This window comes from Siphateles boraxobius, unplaced genomic scaffold (assembly GCF_051911475.1).
Source record: "Siphateles boraxobius isolate OS27281-9 unplaced genomic scaffold, OSU_SipBor_1 24, whole genome shotgun sequence".
Lineage (NCBI taxonomy): Eukaryota > Metazoa > Chordata > Actinopteri > Cypriniformes > Leuciscidae > Siphateles > Siphateles boraxobius.
Genome location: NW_027508855.1, coordinates 5166000 through 5182823, shown reverse-complemented (window position 1 = coordinate 5182823; position 16824 = coordinate 5166000). Strand labels below are relative to the sequence as shown.

Genomic DNA, 16824 nt, shown 5'->3' with positions numbered 1-16824 from the left:
ACATAAATAGCCTTATCTGCAATAATCAGCAGCCACTAAATTTTAGGGTAATCAACACCATAATTTCTTTAATTATAGCCACTAATTTAACAGCATATCTCCACTGATTAAATAATACATCCACTGAAGTTAGCAGTGGAAGATTTGTTGTAATTTACTTGCTAATAGTCTCAGGCAAACAGTGAGTCACAATTAAATTAACTGAAATGACAGTTTATATGTCTCGCACTAGTTTTAGCTAGCATGGCTGTGAAATGTTGTTTGTGTGAAGGTTTATTTGTGCTGATGTTAAAAGAGGGTGTCCCAAGAGCCCTGTTTAGCATCATGCAAAAGAAAGACGAGAGCCTCGAGGCTGCAGTGCTGGACAAATGTCTCTGCCCATGCATGAAGTCACAGAGCCACCGCAACACATGTTTCTATGTCTGGTGAATGTCATGCATCAGCTGACCTAATTCCTATACTTTAGTCGTTCTTTGTACTGGAGTTCCCAGAGCCATGTGTGAAAAACTATTGTGTTTTTTATTTGTAAGCATTATAATTCTGCTTTTTAATTTATAGATCATAATGATTATTTACACGTCTGTTTTTTTACAGCTGGCAGCACTGTATGTACATGTAATGGAACAAAACAGATTTATGAAAGAATTAAAAAAGACAAACTAATTGTTTGTGTGCGGGGGGCTGGGGTCTATTATTTTTTATACTCTTTTTAAAGTTTGTCCTATTTATATCGAATTGAACCAAAAAGAGACCCCTCAGGAATATTGAAGCACTTCTTTAAGAAGGAAATAAAAGACAAACCGGCTGAATTTGATTTACGGATGAAAATATGTTTCAGTGGTAAAATACAGAAGAGAAAAAAGTATGTTCTTTGGTGGCGTGAGGTTCCTGTAATTATAAACAGATGGATGTCAAAATGGCTCTGAGCTCCAGCATTCCCTTCACGTTCCCCATTTTTATTAAGATGTTCTGACATGGATTTGGTAAAGACTCAGTTTGCGGTGTTCCTCTCTGGAACATAAAACCTTTTCGATATGACTGCCTCCTGTGATTTAAAGATAATAACCCTCCTCTCTTTTTATGATAAGCCCATTTATTTAGCTCTCCTAACTGGTTGGATTGAATTTAAATGTTTGCATTTAATATTGTTTAATTCCTGTTGTCCATGCCCCTTTTATAACAACATGCAGTCCATTTTTTTGTTTAATCCCTGTTGTTCATGTCCCTTTTATAAAAAAATAAACAAAACAGTAAATTTTCTGTAAGCCACTATTGTTAGATGGTTCTACAAATAAATATCCAAAAACATAATAAACTAGTAGTAAAAAGTAGTTTAGAAGATAAAATGCAGTCAGATTGTTATGCAGCTATCCTCTATTTTGCTCAAATTTGAAAATTTTGGTAAAAAAAGTGGTTTAATGCATGCTGTCATACTGTGATTATAAACATACATTAAACGGGGAACTAGGCAGCATCAGATCTGAGCTGATTTACTCAAACACTAGCTGGTAATAGTGTGTGAGGTTAGATGATGATATCATTGGTGTGCAAAATAGTGGGGTCGGTAGACTATAGACTAGAGTGGTTATCAGTTGCAAAGTTACTAACATCATGGGACAGGCTCCTAAATGGTCTTTTAGAGGCAAAGGGATTTTCTCTGCTTTCTTTGGCTTTGAGCTGTGAAAGAAAAGTAACAGCATGTTTGTTTTACTGCTCCTCACTTTTTCCTCTTTTCTCCTCGGTGCAAATCAATCTGTCATTCCTGCCGGCGGCTGGAACACTGTGAATGTCTAAGAGTCCATCTTTTACTTTTTGGCAAAGGCTTGCGGTGCAGCGTGGTGGATATATTGTCTCTTTATCCCGAGAAGCCCTGGAGATGTTATGGTGGTCTACAAAAAAAGGATTGAATTGATATGCCCAATTAAATGTGAATATTTTAAATATTGTCTCCTGCTAATCAACTTAGAATGCATCACCAAAATCAGCTTTAGGGTGCTGAGACCTCTTCATAAGATTCATCTGGCTTCACATTCAAGGGTTTAATGAGCATGAACTTTCAACTGTCAAATTTTTTCACTGTACAGTTACTTTTTCCTACTCCCACATAAACTAGTTGTTTGTTTATTAACATAATGGTTGCTATGATCCACCTTGGCAATCAATGTGACATAGACAGAGTTGGCTATAATTAATTTGTAATTTGGGTAGTTTAAACCGTAAAATTAAAGATTTACAGAGCAGCCAACCCCCAAAAGGCACAAGGATGACACCCTGCTTCATCTCATTTATAGTGTCTTGACAAGCCTTAACAAAGACACAAATTAAGCAACCAAATCAAGTCTGGCAGTGTCTTGAGAAACGTGCCATAAACCAGAATCAGTTTCTTTCTGATAAAGCAGTCTGCTTTCTCCATTCTGAGTGATTATGGAGTGTGAACATGTTTTATAACTTGACATGTGACATGTAGAGAGTAGCTCTTAGCCTAAATCAACAGGAGTGTAAGAAAGGGAGGGCGACAATTTCCTTCTCTCTCTCCGTTTCCTCATCCCAACATGAAAGTTCAAGCTGTCTCTAAATGTTAGTCATTGGCTTTGCAACACATGCAGACAAGCAATTACAGGTTGGTGTAAAATGTGGAAATGCGGTATACAGTCTTGTGAATTCCCCAGGTGTCAGGACAACACTATTTTAAATGAGGATAGTCTTCAATGGGTAGTGAGTAAATGAAATGGCATGCATATTTCCAATTTAACAGAACATATATAGGCTACTTTGGAATTCAATTTAATTAGTACTGACGCAATTTGTTGAGTAACTTAATTAAGAATTTTTATTTTTCACACATGGGTTTGGAACTACGGCGGGAGACAAAGACCTCCCATTATGCATCATCACATTCCTGCATTTAGCCCTCTATTCTCCTTTAAATCAGGAAAAGTTTATGTTTAGGCACTGCAGTTAGTATAAGATTAGACCTTTCGTGTATCTGCATGCGCATTTTACTGATAATGATCTCCATTGTGGCTGAGGAAACCACTTTGCATAAGGTCCAATGGGCACTCAATACAACAACCACAGCTATGCTTTGTTAGTTTAAATGTTATGTTAAGAGGCCTACTGTTGGGTCACTTTTTCACTCACAGCCTTTCAATTAGCATTCATGCAGGCATCTCTCAGTGTGATATTAGCTTGATCAAGTCCTTTTCCCTCGGACTATACCAGAGGCTATACAAACAGAAAAAGGCATTCATTTATTCAGCTTAAGAGACTCTGTAAACTCCCAGGCCTGCCGGCCAAGAAATTATCTGTTAAGGTGCTGGCTGAAAAATGCTTCAGTTCAGAGCTCTTGAGGGATTCACGTTGTTCCTTCCGATAAGCTAGCACTCTCTTTTACTGACCCTATTGCTTTTATTAGCCCCATATCTTTAAGATATGTTCACCCACATAGACCATTTCATGTTGTTTAGTTTAGCAGAGATGAAATGCAATTTCAGCTGACGTATGTTTAACCAAATTCATTGAAACATATAGTCTTTCATGATAGAAGACTTAATGCATAAGTGTGTTTGTGGAAATGTGAGTTATATTAATTAAGGTCTCTAAAAGCCTATATTCTGATACACTGGTAAACAAAACCACATCAAACATATTCAAATACATGGAGCATGGTACACTAATTTTGGCAAATTATTATAAAAAGCTATTGATTATCTTTATCTATAAAGTTTATCCTTAGTTACTTGTAGCCTACTGAAATAAATAAATAAATAAATAAATAGAAAATTAAAAAAAAAAAGAGTCAGCATATTTAATACAATTAATTAGAACAAACTTGATCTAAACAAAATCAAAAGTGTCTCCAAATTAATGTCTATAATTGTAAATGACTAAACCTATTGGACGTTAAACATGTAAAGCCTGAAACAATTGGCAAAAAAAAACTATTTTCTTTTTAAATAGAAGGTTTTTTAACCTTTAGACAAAATCATGTAAAGTAAATAAATAAAAGTGTCTAGAATGATATAGTGAGAATAGCTAACACTCGAGGAGGGGAAGAGGCCTAAACGGAGCAAAAATATGCAATTTAGTGCGGTTAGCCATACGACCACAAAGACATGACCAGTAGGATGAAATAGGCCTGTTTCAGAGCTTAGATTTAGCCAGGATTAGGCCTTAGTTCAATTAGGACATTTAAGTAGCTTTTATAAACGTGCCCTAGAATAAAACATTACTGGTGTGCATCTTGAGACGAAACAATGGCATTGACATATTTTTAGATATTTCTGTGCAAGTTGCTTTCAGTTAAAACAGATCAAACATGCATTTTAGTCTGGGACTTCCTGTGTTAAACCAGGGAATAATGTATTTAAAGATGATATTCCATCTTGAAATATTACTTACTATATAAATGTCATACTTATATTTACTTTATAGAATCATTAAAGATTTCACAGCTAAAAAAAGGTGGATATTTCTAGAATTGTACCGTTTACTTACTAAAAAAGTATGTTTTGATCATGCAGATAATTTAGAAGAGTTCATGTATCAAATATTATACAATATAGGGTTAAACGGTGCTGTGTAGAGCTAATTAAATTTAATAATGTCTATTAATTGGTGTTGTATAAACCAACAATTGCAATTTCTAAGGAATGCCACCCTATCTGTGATTATTTAATCATATTTTGAAAATAAACTGGAAAAAGAGAGATAACCTTGTGTTTTAACAGACACACCATTCCAGTGGCATCTATCCACATCATCATCTTACTCTTCCTAATTTTCTACACAGAATGACTAAGTTGAGGAAACATTTCGCGTGTAGCCTATTCTACATTGTAACAATTTTTGTTTTTATACTCGAGTAAGTTAAAAATCTGCGTACTGTAATGGCCGTGTTGCTTTAAATTGTCCTGACAACGGGAGTTGGTGGTAATGAGCTCTGAGCTATCTTCAGACTTCATTATCTCACCAATGTGATTAGCAAAACAACTGCGCAGAGGAGAGCTAACATGCGTTGGGCGATTTCACACCTCACATTTTAACTTAATTTGGTTCATTGAAATACAAATGAGACCATGAACATAGCTCAAATTATGTTGCCTATTATGGTAGGCTATTAAATGCACCTTTAAACGTTCACGATGTGTGGAGAAATCGCTTATATGACTGCTTAACAATAATTTGTTACAGCTAAAGTAGGTAACGTTAACTCACGTTTTAAAGAGACTTCATTGCCTGGTGTTAAAAATGCACGCCAGTTTCGTGGTAATGCGTGGATGTTTTGGGCTACTCTGCAGGTAGGCTAATGGCTCTTGCCGGCTTTTCAGAATAATGTAGTTATCACAAGTCTCAAGCGAGTAAATCCTCATGCATTTCAATGCCTCGAATAATGTTATCAAAATGAAGTTATTAAGGATCTGTTTCCACAGAGGGAGAGTGAGAGAAACGCGCGCGGGCGGGGATATTGGCTCATTCATTGGGTCTTTGAATACTTTGATTGACACACGAGGAGCAAAAGGTGCGGAAAGTTTCCTATTGGTCGCCGAGGCTGTGTCAGTCTCCCCTGGTGTCGAGCGCTGCGCATTTCAAGCAACTCAGTCGTGTGAGTCAGCAACAGCTACGGGGCTTCAGTTCAGAGGTGGAGTTTCAACAACTTCAAAACTTTGACTTCGGAGTCTTATAAAATTTGGAGGTATTTGGCTCTCCCTCCCCATTTTCTAGACAAAGAGGACTTTATTTCACTCAAGGCTCACCACTTTTGGGGGCTGCATTGACTGGGGGATCCTGAACAGGAGTCACAATGAAGTCCCTTGCATCTTTATTCCTTTGGCGGATCATCATCTTGTTTGTGTCACTAATCTCATTGGGCCAGACATCTGAGTATGTGTACGATACCTGGAAGTCAGAGTTGTACAATGGTGGCCGCATCTACGATAAGCCTCCCCAGTGTGTGGACATCCCAGATGACCTGAGGCTCTGTCACGGTGTGGGCTACAACCAGATGCTGCTGCCCAACTTGCTGGAGCATGAGACTATGGCTGAGATCAAGCAGCAAGCGGGGAGCTGGGTGCCCCTGGTGCACAAGAACTGCCACCCGGGCACTCGGGTATTCCTCTGCTCCCTTTTTGCCCCTGTGTGCCTGGAGAGGCCCATCTACCCATGCCGCTGGTTCTGCGAAAATGTTCGTGATGGCTGCACCCCCATCATGGAAGCATTTGGGTTTCCCTGGCCTGAGATGCTCATCTGCGAGAAGTTTCCTGAAGATGATGTGTGCATCAGTGCGCCCAATGCCACAGATGCCTCCAATCCCAGTGGTAAGTCCAGATGACTAATAATGAAAACTTTCAGTTTGGCCTCATTCATTTTTATCAGGTGTAATTTCATTAAATCGTGAAGATAAATTTGTAGCTAACCAAACACATGTCTTGTAAATATATTAGAATGCATATTTTGACATACAAAAAAATATTATTATTATTTTTTAGGTCAGTATATTTCAGCGATGGCACTTTTTATCATGTACTGTAAGGGTATACTGACTGTTTCAATGTATAATATATACATTTAGTATTATTTTACCCACTTTACCACCTTTCACCTTTTGCTGTGTGTGAAAAGTAACACCTGAACTTCTTAAAAGCAGTTGCAATGTTATTTCAGGGACTGGCGTCCATTTGGGGGTTTTCATCTAGAGTTATCACACCTTTTGTTGCCTCTTGGGCTCTTAATACCTCATGTTTGTGTCCGATTGGACAAATGATTCAGTTTTGGGAACATTTCTTGGTAACATGGTCATTAAAAAAAATCTGTAGAAGGCACAGGGGATGTGGCCTCTTTTTGTAAAGCTAGAAAGATGAATATTTAAGTTTTCGCTTGTTTAACAGCTGGTAGCAATTGATTTCAGGGTGTTAGTTGAGTTCCAGGACAACACTGGGATGTGTTCCAACAACGGATCATTACATATCTATTTATTTGGTGTTATTTCGCAACTGGAATAGATAATTGTCTTAGCAAAAAAGACACTGCAGGCAGGCAGCAAACATGATTTAAAATGAATTACTGTATATGAGTAACCATTTTATTTCTGTAAATGTACTGCTATTTTAAAGCAAACCCTCTTCCAGGCTTCCCTGCTGTGCTTGTTAACACATTTTTTTCATATGTTAATGCATGAGGATAGTACTCAGTTCAGACACACAGAGAAATTTGAACAGCTGCTTTTATTTACTGGTGGCACTTAAGCAGAAAATTTTAATTTTCAGTGGTTAGAAAATAAATAAATAAATTTCCACACTATTAGAGATTCTTGTTAAAACCCTCCCCTGTAATTTAAAGCAAATGTTGGTTATAGTATTGCAGAATATCTTCTTGTCGTCATGTGGAGTATTTTACCAGGTAAGTCAGGGCATCTGGCACTAGTCAAACTTTCCCTATGGAAACACTTGAGCCCTATAGTTGTATGTCTCAGACAAGGGAAAGTACAAACTAGCTTATTTAGATGGCTCATAAATTACAAGGGAATTTCCATTTCCAAAGTTACAACATGGTGTATGAACAGACTGTGTGCCAGAACGATGTACCACACTGAGAGTAGATACTTCTGTGACTTCAGCCATCTGCCCTAGCCTGCTGTTAGTGACGCACAGTACGGAGTGAGAGAACACTAGCATGGTGGCTTGGAAGCTGGAATACCAGAGAAGTTCAATTCATAAACACCCCATAGAGATCCTGTCAGCTGTTATCACATGCTGTCAGCATCACATTCAAATGAACCCAAAGCCACTGATACATCAGACCCTCCCTCACATATCGACCCACTGTTAAGCTTCAAGCAGTGTTGGGTTAAAGACAAGAAAGGACTTCCTATTCTCTACAAGGGGTTAAGCCTAACCATTTGTCCACTATTTTCTTGTGATTCCATGCTAATAATGCCTGTGGAGAATATAAAGCTCAAAAAGAAATTTGAACTGTTTTATCTTCCGCTGGACAGTTAAAGTTTAGAGCTGATGTCATAATCCAAAAATGCAGCATTGTTTTAAAATACTAGTTTTGGCACAATTTGATCCACTGGCAGCTTGTAATTGGGTAATAATTAACATTACACAGAAAAGTTGTGACATAAAAATGTTTACCTCTGGAATTCCTTGCGAACAGCTGTCTTTACAAACTCTTTCCACCTGAGTGCAATTTCCACAATAATCTGTTAAATAGATTCAAATGAAAAAAAACAACAACTAGTTAACAGAAATTAAATCAAAGTCTAGCATAATTAAAGACCGACTGGAGTTTTATCCTGTTGAAAAATACATTTTAATGATAATTTGCTTGAATTTGAATAGATTTTAAGAAAGGGACTAAGAGAGTTTTCATTCAAGGGTTAATTTCCCTGTTTCCATGACTTTAGGGAGGCATTCATGGAACAATAGTTGTTCTAATTACAGTCAGCCCCAGTTATTGGGGTGTTGTCCCATGACTTATTTTTCCAACCTGCGTAACTTGTAACAATAGTTATATACAAATGTAAATAACACAATCATATTAGTTTACTTCAAATTACCACGTGACAGGCAAAGAAAGAGACAGGCAACCTTTTTTTATTTATTTAAGTTTTTACTTTAATGTTTAGTACTATCAGAGGAGAATAGCAAAGCAAAACACAAAAGTATACTAACAATTCAAAGCACAGGATGTATTTCAGGCCCTTTCAAAAAATAGAAGAAACCCAGGAAGAAATTCCCATAGCTCGCCTGACGGGTAGATAATTAGAGAAAGTTAAAGAAGTTTGAATTGTCTTCTTTTTGCACTGTGATTGGTTCCCCACTGTTTAAAGTAAATTGCAAACTTGCCAGAGAGTCACACACATTTTTCTTTGGGACAACCAAAGGGGACAAAAAACTATTAAAAAATAAAATATTTGGTCACAATTACTCTGGTTTTTGATACTAATGGCAAATTTCTCTGATATTTTACTGACATCATGTCCTCTGTTTTAGGATCCTCTCCAGTTTGTCCTCCTTGTGACAATGAAATGAAAACGGATGTGATTCTGGAGCACATGTGCGCCAGTGAATTTGGTAAGAACACCAATACATTAAACAACCACATTAAACACACACACATTCATGCTATGTTGCACTCACACACTGAACTTGCCAAGACTGCAGCCCATCTTCCCCTCTCATCGTCTGTATTCTTGAAATGGAGCAGGCATGAAAGACAGCCAAGACTGATATATATTAGTTTGAAAGAACAGCCAAAACCACACAGTCCTGAACCAGAACTACTCACCTATTCCTTCAACTTCCCCAGCAGGCCCATAAAGATGTTTTGCTCATCTTAAATTTAGTTTTTAATGTCTTATGATAGAATAATGAGGGAAAGCTTTTTTCTTTCAGGAGTGGAAACCATAGCAATGCATTTTTTTATAATGACTTGCTTATTGATATATTGAATCTTTCAGTTAAGTTTAGTTTGAAGATGAGGACCACCTTTCACCAGTATTAAGTCATCATTTTGAGTCATAACTTTCTTTAGCCATAAATGTTGAGTGCCAGAATGATATTTTATTTCATGGCCATTAACACTGCTTTTGGGACAGATTCAAGCACTTTTAGAATCACTGGATCAAGATTTTGTTATTTTGCACATATTTGGTCGTATTGACTGCCAAAACCACTTTTAATAGAACAATGCAATGGTTTTAAACACTTAAAACAGCAGCAGCAGAATGTTTTAACCCTTGTAAATCTATGTCATGGTTTGGATTACCCTTTGAGAGGCCACAACTGTTTAGCTAATGAATTGAGGTAATTCGCAGAGGCCCTAAAGTCTTTATTTGGCTGTTACTAACAGCTCTAAATTGGGATGTTTGCTCTTCTGTCTGGATGTGACAACAGCCCAGGGGTTGACCTCTGTGCAGAATCTGACAAAGTCTGAGTTTACTCTTTGGTCATTGGGGGTAAATCAGAGTACCCATTATACCCTCCAGCAGATTCCTTCTCTCTCTATAGTTTCATAGGGTCAGTAGAGTTTTTTAAAGAAATTAATAATTTTAGTCAGCAATGATGCATTACATTGATCAAAAGACATTTATTTATAATATTACAAAAGATTTTGATTTCAAATCAATTCTGTTTTTTTTTACTTTATGTTCATCAAAAAATTCAGAAAGAAATGTGTCACTGTATCACTTCCACATTGATAGTGATAATAAAATGTTTCTTGAGCAGCAAAACAGCATATTAGAATGATTTCTGAAGGATCATGTGACACTGATGACTGGATGGGTGCAGAAAATTATGCGTTGCCATTGTATACATATATTACTTTTTCAAATTATAAAAATAGAAAGCAGTTATTTTAAATTGTAATAATATTTCAAGATACTACTGTTTCCACTGTATTTCTGATCAAATAAATTCAGCCTTGGTGAGCATAAGAGACCTAAAAAAAATATTTTAATTGTAGTGTATAGTAGGACATTGATACATTGGTGGTCTGTATTATTTACTTTTATGAAAAGCGGGTTTAATTATTAGATTTTCAGTGTGACTGAGCATTTATATTTGAGGATGGTTAACAACAATGACTGTTAAATGAGCCTATAACTGCAGCCATTAAGGCCAATCACAGCAGGAGTTAACCTCAACAAAAGGAGAGCAGTGTGAGAGTGACTTCCTGCTTTCCTCTGAAGAGGAAAACAAAAGCTGGTTTTGGTTAGCCTCTGACAAAACCATAAAGTTTCATTTGTGTTTGAAATAGGTAAGCTATCTCTGGAAAGCTGCCGTCTTTCTCGGGTCAGCTTTATGTATACCAACACCACTGGCACTCTCTCTGTGACCTCATGCTAAATTTCTAATCCAGGAAATTGAAACAGACTGACAGTGAAGGAAGACAGGGTTCACGCTGTGAAGTATTACATTAACGTAAACGCAAGGAATAGTTTCTCCGCTCAGCCTAAATACATATTGTTGTCTTATTAGACATTTCAAATGGCCCTGGATACTCCTATCAAGCATTAAGTTCCATTCAGATTTTGAATATATTTGAAGAATATGGAAACAGAAGACAAAGTATGGATAGAGTTGTATTGCCATGCCGGCTTTGCTCGTCTATCTTTCCTGTCCAACAAAACAGTACAGCATTAGCGCACTTTAGTTGGCTGTCTATCCTGTGGTCAGTGATGCATGCAGCTTTCCTGTAGTAAAACTGTATGTTGTAGCACTATTTTAACTGGAGCTCGCCCCGAGCCACAGGTGTCATGTTTGTGAATTGTTTCAGCCCAAATTCTCCCTACTGAGTTTACGGCATCGTTACATCTGGCTGCGGACATGTCTCCAAAATGACAGAGGAAGCGAGGTCAAAGATCAGGGACAAAGGTTAAATGTTTTTTTTAAGTAATATTTATCACAGAAGAAATGTGAATACTTTCACTGTTTTTTATCAAAATGATTAATTTCATTTTGGAAAGAACACTGATTGTGACCGCACGATTTCTGAGATATGCTTTCTTTGTTTATATCTTATTTATCAAATATTTACCAAAGCTTTCAAGCATGAAGTACTTATTTGGACCATCTGAGACTGAAACATTATCTGCTTGGGTTTGTGTTTAGAATATGATCTACCGCATGTGCTCGGAAATGTTAACTTTATTATGCCTGCTTGATGTTTTTGTGGTATGCGATATAGATGCAGCATCTGTATGTGGAGACTTTGAGCACAATATTTGCTTATTATCTTCACATGGTTCAGTAAACTAGTTCTGCTGTTGTAGATCTGTGAAGTCTAGTGGTGTGCTATTCAACTAGTATTGTCTTATCAATTTGAGGGAGATTAGAAAGGCACCTCACATGGCTTGATTTATGTGGCACTTTTTGTGGCGTGCCCTTTTCGAGACACTGGATTACAGTGAACAAGAGAGACTAACCCTATTATAGCTTTCCCATTGTTATTGTTCATAAAAGCGTGGCATTACATATATTAGCTGTAAAGCCACATCTGAAGGTATTCGACTGTACCCATGTCCTTGCATTTTATAAGGATTACTTTCACAAACACAATGTGGAAAATAAGTTCACCATGGGGTTAAAGTGGGATTTAAGCTAAGATAAAGTGGTTGTGGGAGGTAGGCAACACTCTTTCTAGCCTGACTTGATAATGCTTTAACCTTCAGACCATTTTTATTTTATTTCATCAAACACTAAGCCCTTCTATAGACTTCAGATCAAACTGTAATCCCTTCCATGTGCACTTATAATACTGAGAATACTCTGGCTTATTTCTGCAAGATTCATTAGAAGTGAGAAGGTGTGAGATGTGAGGTTATGGGTTGCAGAATAGAACACATTTCATCATGTAGCTTTTTGAATTACAGCATGTCTTAAAGTGTTAAGAGCTACTCTTCTGACTTAAAAGGGGTCTCGATGGGGACTTTAACTTTCCTTGGCAATGATCACGTATTATATTTTGGCACTTCAGGCTGCAGAGAATATATGTAAGTCAAGGTTCAACAGGATATGGGGAGGATTTAGTTTCATTGTGGTCTGCTCATTGACAGCCAGTGGAGACTGATCAGGTTGTAAAGCATATTTAGCAGTAAATCTCAATATAGATGTCTGCTCATTTCCACGGGTCTTTAGAATCGGCCTGCTAATTGGACCAAATTCTTCTGAAGGTGGCCTGAAGTTCACTTGTGAGTCTCTGATGTTAGACCGCTGAAGGTGATAAGATGTTACGCTCTGCATGTTTCTCCATCGTTAACCCAGAACGAAAAAACAAATCACCTGCAAGGCGGTGTGAAGGAAGAACAGCCATTGAAGTTTGACTCTCTGGCAGGACCACCGTGGAGTTGACTCGTGCATAGGAAGGTTAAGGAAATGAAAAGTTTAACAGGTTGAAGAGAGTTTACTAACAGATCAGACAGATTAAGATAAATCTGAGAATGTGGCATAAGATAGGGGTCAACATAGGGGTCATGACTGAGTTTGCCCTAGTAAAATTCATAAGAGTCTGATTTTACAATTAAACACGGCAAGGTACATACATTTTAAATGAAATCTTTGCATTGTTTTTTTTGTTTTTTTACCATTGGTTGTCTGTTACTTTTAGGGTTACACATATATTGGTACCACATCTGTTATCTACCACAATTAGAGTTTTAAAAAAAAATCATTTTATTGGCCAATATTAGTTTTTTTATCTGTATCAGTTAATATTGGATATTTACTTGATCATTTAAATTGCTAATTCCCCCCATTTTATATTTAAATTACTTTATTAATCACTTAGTCTCTAAAAACGAATAATTTAGCAGTTAGATGTATTATTTAGCAAATATTTAAGTTGAATGAATATCCATTTTCATACTGTACATTATAATGATGCTAAATTCACTCCTAGCATTTATTTAAAACGATTGATTTTAGTTTTTAGTTTATTTTTGCTATATATTATATAAATTGTAGGTAAAATGGTATGGAATTTTAATATCAGGCATTTATTGGTTATCAGCCATAACAGGAAAATAGTTCTTAAGGTATCAAGCAGAATTTTAGTTACTGGTGCATGTGTACTTTTGACATTTGATAAATGTTGATGGTTTTCTTCAGTGGAGTAACAGTTGAATGGGACCCATTTCACCTACAGCCAATATATCCATCTAGGAAATGTTTGACCTTTGACTAATTGCCTTAAGCTTATAAGAGAGGTATTCAAAAGAACAAAACCTAGTATCCTGTTACATCTAGAGGGGCAGAGGGCAGTGAAGCTGCAATTTGGGACATTCTTGCCCCCCTGGGAAAAGAATACAGCAATGAGAGCGGTTTTGGTTTGCATGGATATCGATGCTTTCTCTTGAACTTGACAGAGTTCATGACAGAGAGACCAGTATCATTATGGCTTTGCCCTAAGACCATTGGCAGAGAAGAAAGGCCTGATCTTGATTACACCTTCACATTTTTTCTTCCATTCCTTCATCTCTCTTTTGCCCCATGCATTACTTGGCAGCATAATCTCTCTTTTATGGCTTTGGACTTTGGGAACTGCCAGTGATACCCCTTGCAACCCAAACCCTTTTTTGCCTCTTTGAACCCAGCACATGGCCTGAGGAAATTAGATGACTTTGTATAGATGTGAGAGCGCTGCACAGTCCAGGACACAACATAAGTTTGAATGAAGCTTTGGAATATCATAGACCACAACAGATGCAGTAGGTGGGAGCAGTGTTTAAAAAACACTGTGGGGGCTTTTCCTGGCAGCTCTCAAAATCTCCATGTCATTATAATGAACACAATGGCTTATTTGAAGAAATACAGAATACTAATATTTACTGGCAAGATGATGTAATCTTCGGTCTCCTCTCCACCCACCGGAGAAGATATCTTCAGAAAGCTGATCGCAGTTCTCTCTTTTCTCTTTATCCACAGCCATAAAGACTAAGATCAAGGAGGTCAAACGGGAGAACATGGATCGCAAGGTGATCCTGCAGAAGAGGAAAAAAACCCTAAAGCTGGGCACTTTAAAGAAGAAAGACCTGAAGAAACTCACTCTGTACCTGAAGAACGGAGCCGACTGCCCCTGCACGCAGCTAGAAAATCTCGGAAACACATATCTTATCATGGGACGCAAGGTGGACAAACAGTACCTTCTCACCGGTATTCACAAGTGGGACAAATCCAGCAAAGAGTTCAAAAAGACCATGAAAAAACTCAAAAGCCACAAGTGCCCTGCTTATGAGAATGTCTTCAAATAAACACTCTCAGAGCTCCCACTTACTTTATGAACTTGCACATCCAGGCAACCCACAATATTGTTTTATTTTTCATTGTTTATATACTATATATACATATATATATATATATATATTTCTCTTGTATTTTGTAGATTAAACACTTGAGGTGTTTTGTCTTGGATCTGTGCTTTTTAAGACTGAAAAGATAATGAATGAAACAGTAGACAAACTCTCGACCACAACCAACTGATCACTTTTGTATATATCCAAATATGTAACTGTTAATAATATCTTGTGAAATTATCAGAATTCACCTGGAATTGATTGTTGACCTTTCTTTTCTAACAAAAAAAAAACTACAACATGACAGATTTCCAACCCATAGTTAAAAATGTATTGGTACAATTTAATACACACTGTGAAGGTACATACCAAATAAGCCATTTCTTTAAGCATATTGAGTCTATTACTAGTTGCTAGAATTACCGTAAATTTAAAAAATATATATTATTTTGCAGTGTTCATTGGTTACATACTTTTCTGTGACCTGTACTGTGACCATCAAGCTATCAGCCATCAAACTTGATTAGCAATTATCTGTTGACACTAGTGAACAATAAGAGGTCTGCTTTCTGTAAGTATTGACAAGATATATATGCATAACATTTATTGCACCGCTCAATCCATGTATATGATGAATTACATTGCCCAGTCCCATATGATTGGGATGATAATGGATTCTGTTTGATGGTAGAATACTGTATACATAAGCCTATACTTTATCTGCTGTAGAACAAACTATGTTTTCTGACTAGTAAAATTATTATAAAAGAACAGTACTCAACAGCATATAGCATTATATCAACAATACTGCTAAAAATGTTCATTGATACAATAATTTTTTTTCCATGTAATCCCACAACTCGCTACTGTTATTATAGCGCTGTTTGCAAAGGAGGTTTTAATAATTGCAAACTCTTGACATTTTAGCCAAAAGCTTTGTCTAAGCTAATCATTTAAGAATGCATAGTGTGCATTACGTAAAACATCTCTTATTTTTTTCCTTAAAATGATCTTGCTGTGGCGTAGAACTCTTAGTTTTAATGTTCCTCAGTTCCCATTTTTTATGTTGGCAATCATTTTGTATATAAAATTCTTGCACAAATATAAAATAAACACTATAAAAATGTTGATGTCTTCTGCACACCATGTTATTTTCAGTATTTGTTAAAATAGTAGTTTTAGGCAGAAAATGTTTCTTAAACATTTATTTATGTCGTCGTAGTCATTGTTCCATTTACAGCGATTTTCTGTGGTTAATATGTATAGAGCATCCTGACCAGTATGGTCACACCATTACAAAACACTTTCAGGTAGCACATTGGGAACATTAAGATTATTTGCTGGTTGACTTTGCTTAGTTGATATTAGTATATCTGTGAATTTGGTGCACTATGATTTATGAGGGATTTTTGATAATGCGAGTTATGCCATGACAGGTAGCAGCTGAAAAGTTCAGGCCAGACACACACACTGGTACATAATTACAGAGAAAAGAGTATGTGAATGCTGGCCAAGATAAATTATTCACAAAGTAATTTTACTTCAATATACTTTATAACAGTATTCATTCTTACCGTCTGAAGTCGCATGTTTTTTTAAGCATGTTAATCCTGTCTGGAATGTTGCAACAGTCTTATATCAACAATGAGCAAAAGTTCAATAAACTGCAATTCCACTGCCATGTTTCAGATGATTTATGGGCCATGCTCTACGTAAAAAAAAAAACAAGCCAACTCTGGAATTGATTGAATGGATGAGTACAAGACTGTCAGAGTTAATCAAACTGTCTGCATCCTCAGATATGACTTCCAGATACTGCTAATTATTGTTTTTTATGCTCAGTTGTTGTTTTTATGCTCAGTCTGTGTTTTGAGAAGAATCCCAACCATAGGCATGCTTTTCGTATTCAATTTGGTTATGGTATGAAATGCTACCTCTTACAAATCTCTTATGTTCCAGCTGTCAAACTGATTTCACAGAGTTGGTCTTGGTTGATGGCATATCCATACCAACTATACAGTGCAAAA

The 16824-nt window shown here is 36.7% G+C and overlaps 1 protein-coding gene across 1 annotated transcript; it reads left to right on the top strand.

Moving 5' to 3' along the window:
- Positions 1 to 5507: 5507 nt before the first annotated feature.
- sfrp1a (secreted frizzled-related protein 1a) lies at positions 5508 to 16475 on the top strand. The gene is made up of 3 exons (XM_077240905.1): positions 5508 to 6317; positions 8997 to 9077; positions 14430 to 16475. Exons 1-3 carry the CDS (start codon positions 5804 to 5806, stop codon positions 14753 to 14755), a joined length of 921 nt encoding a protein of 306 aa, XP_077097020.1. The 5' UTR covers positions 5508 to 5803; the 3' UTR covers positions 14756 to 16475.
- The last annotated feature ends 349 nt before the right edge of the window (positions 16476 to 16824 follow it).

What these genes read in the sequence shown, in the direction of transcription:
- sfrp1a (XM_077240905.1), top strand. Translation starts at nt 5,804, where the DNA reads ATGAAGTCCCTTGCATCTTTATTCCTTTGGCGGATCATCATCTTGTTT. An exon ending in AGATGCCTCCAATCCCAGTG is followed by an intron (nt 6,318 to 8,996) that starts GTAAGTCCAGAT and finishes CCTCTGTTTTAG; the next exon opens with GATCCTCTCCAGTTTGTCCT. An exon ending in CATGTGCGCCAGTGAATTTG is followed by an intron (nt 9,078 to 14,429) that starts GTAAGAACACCA and finishes CTTTATCCACAG; the next exon opens with CCATAAAGACTAAGATCAAG.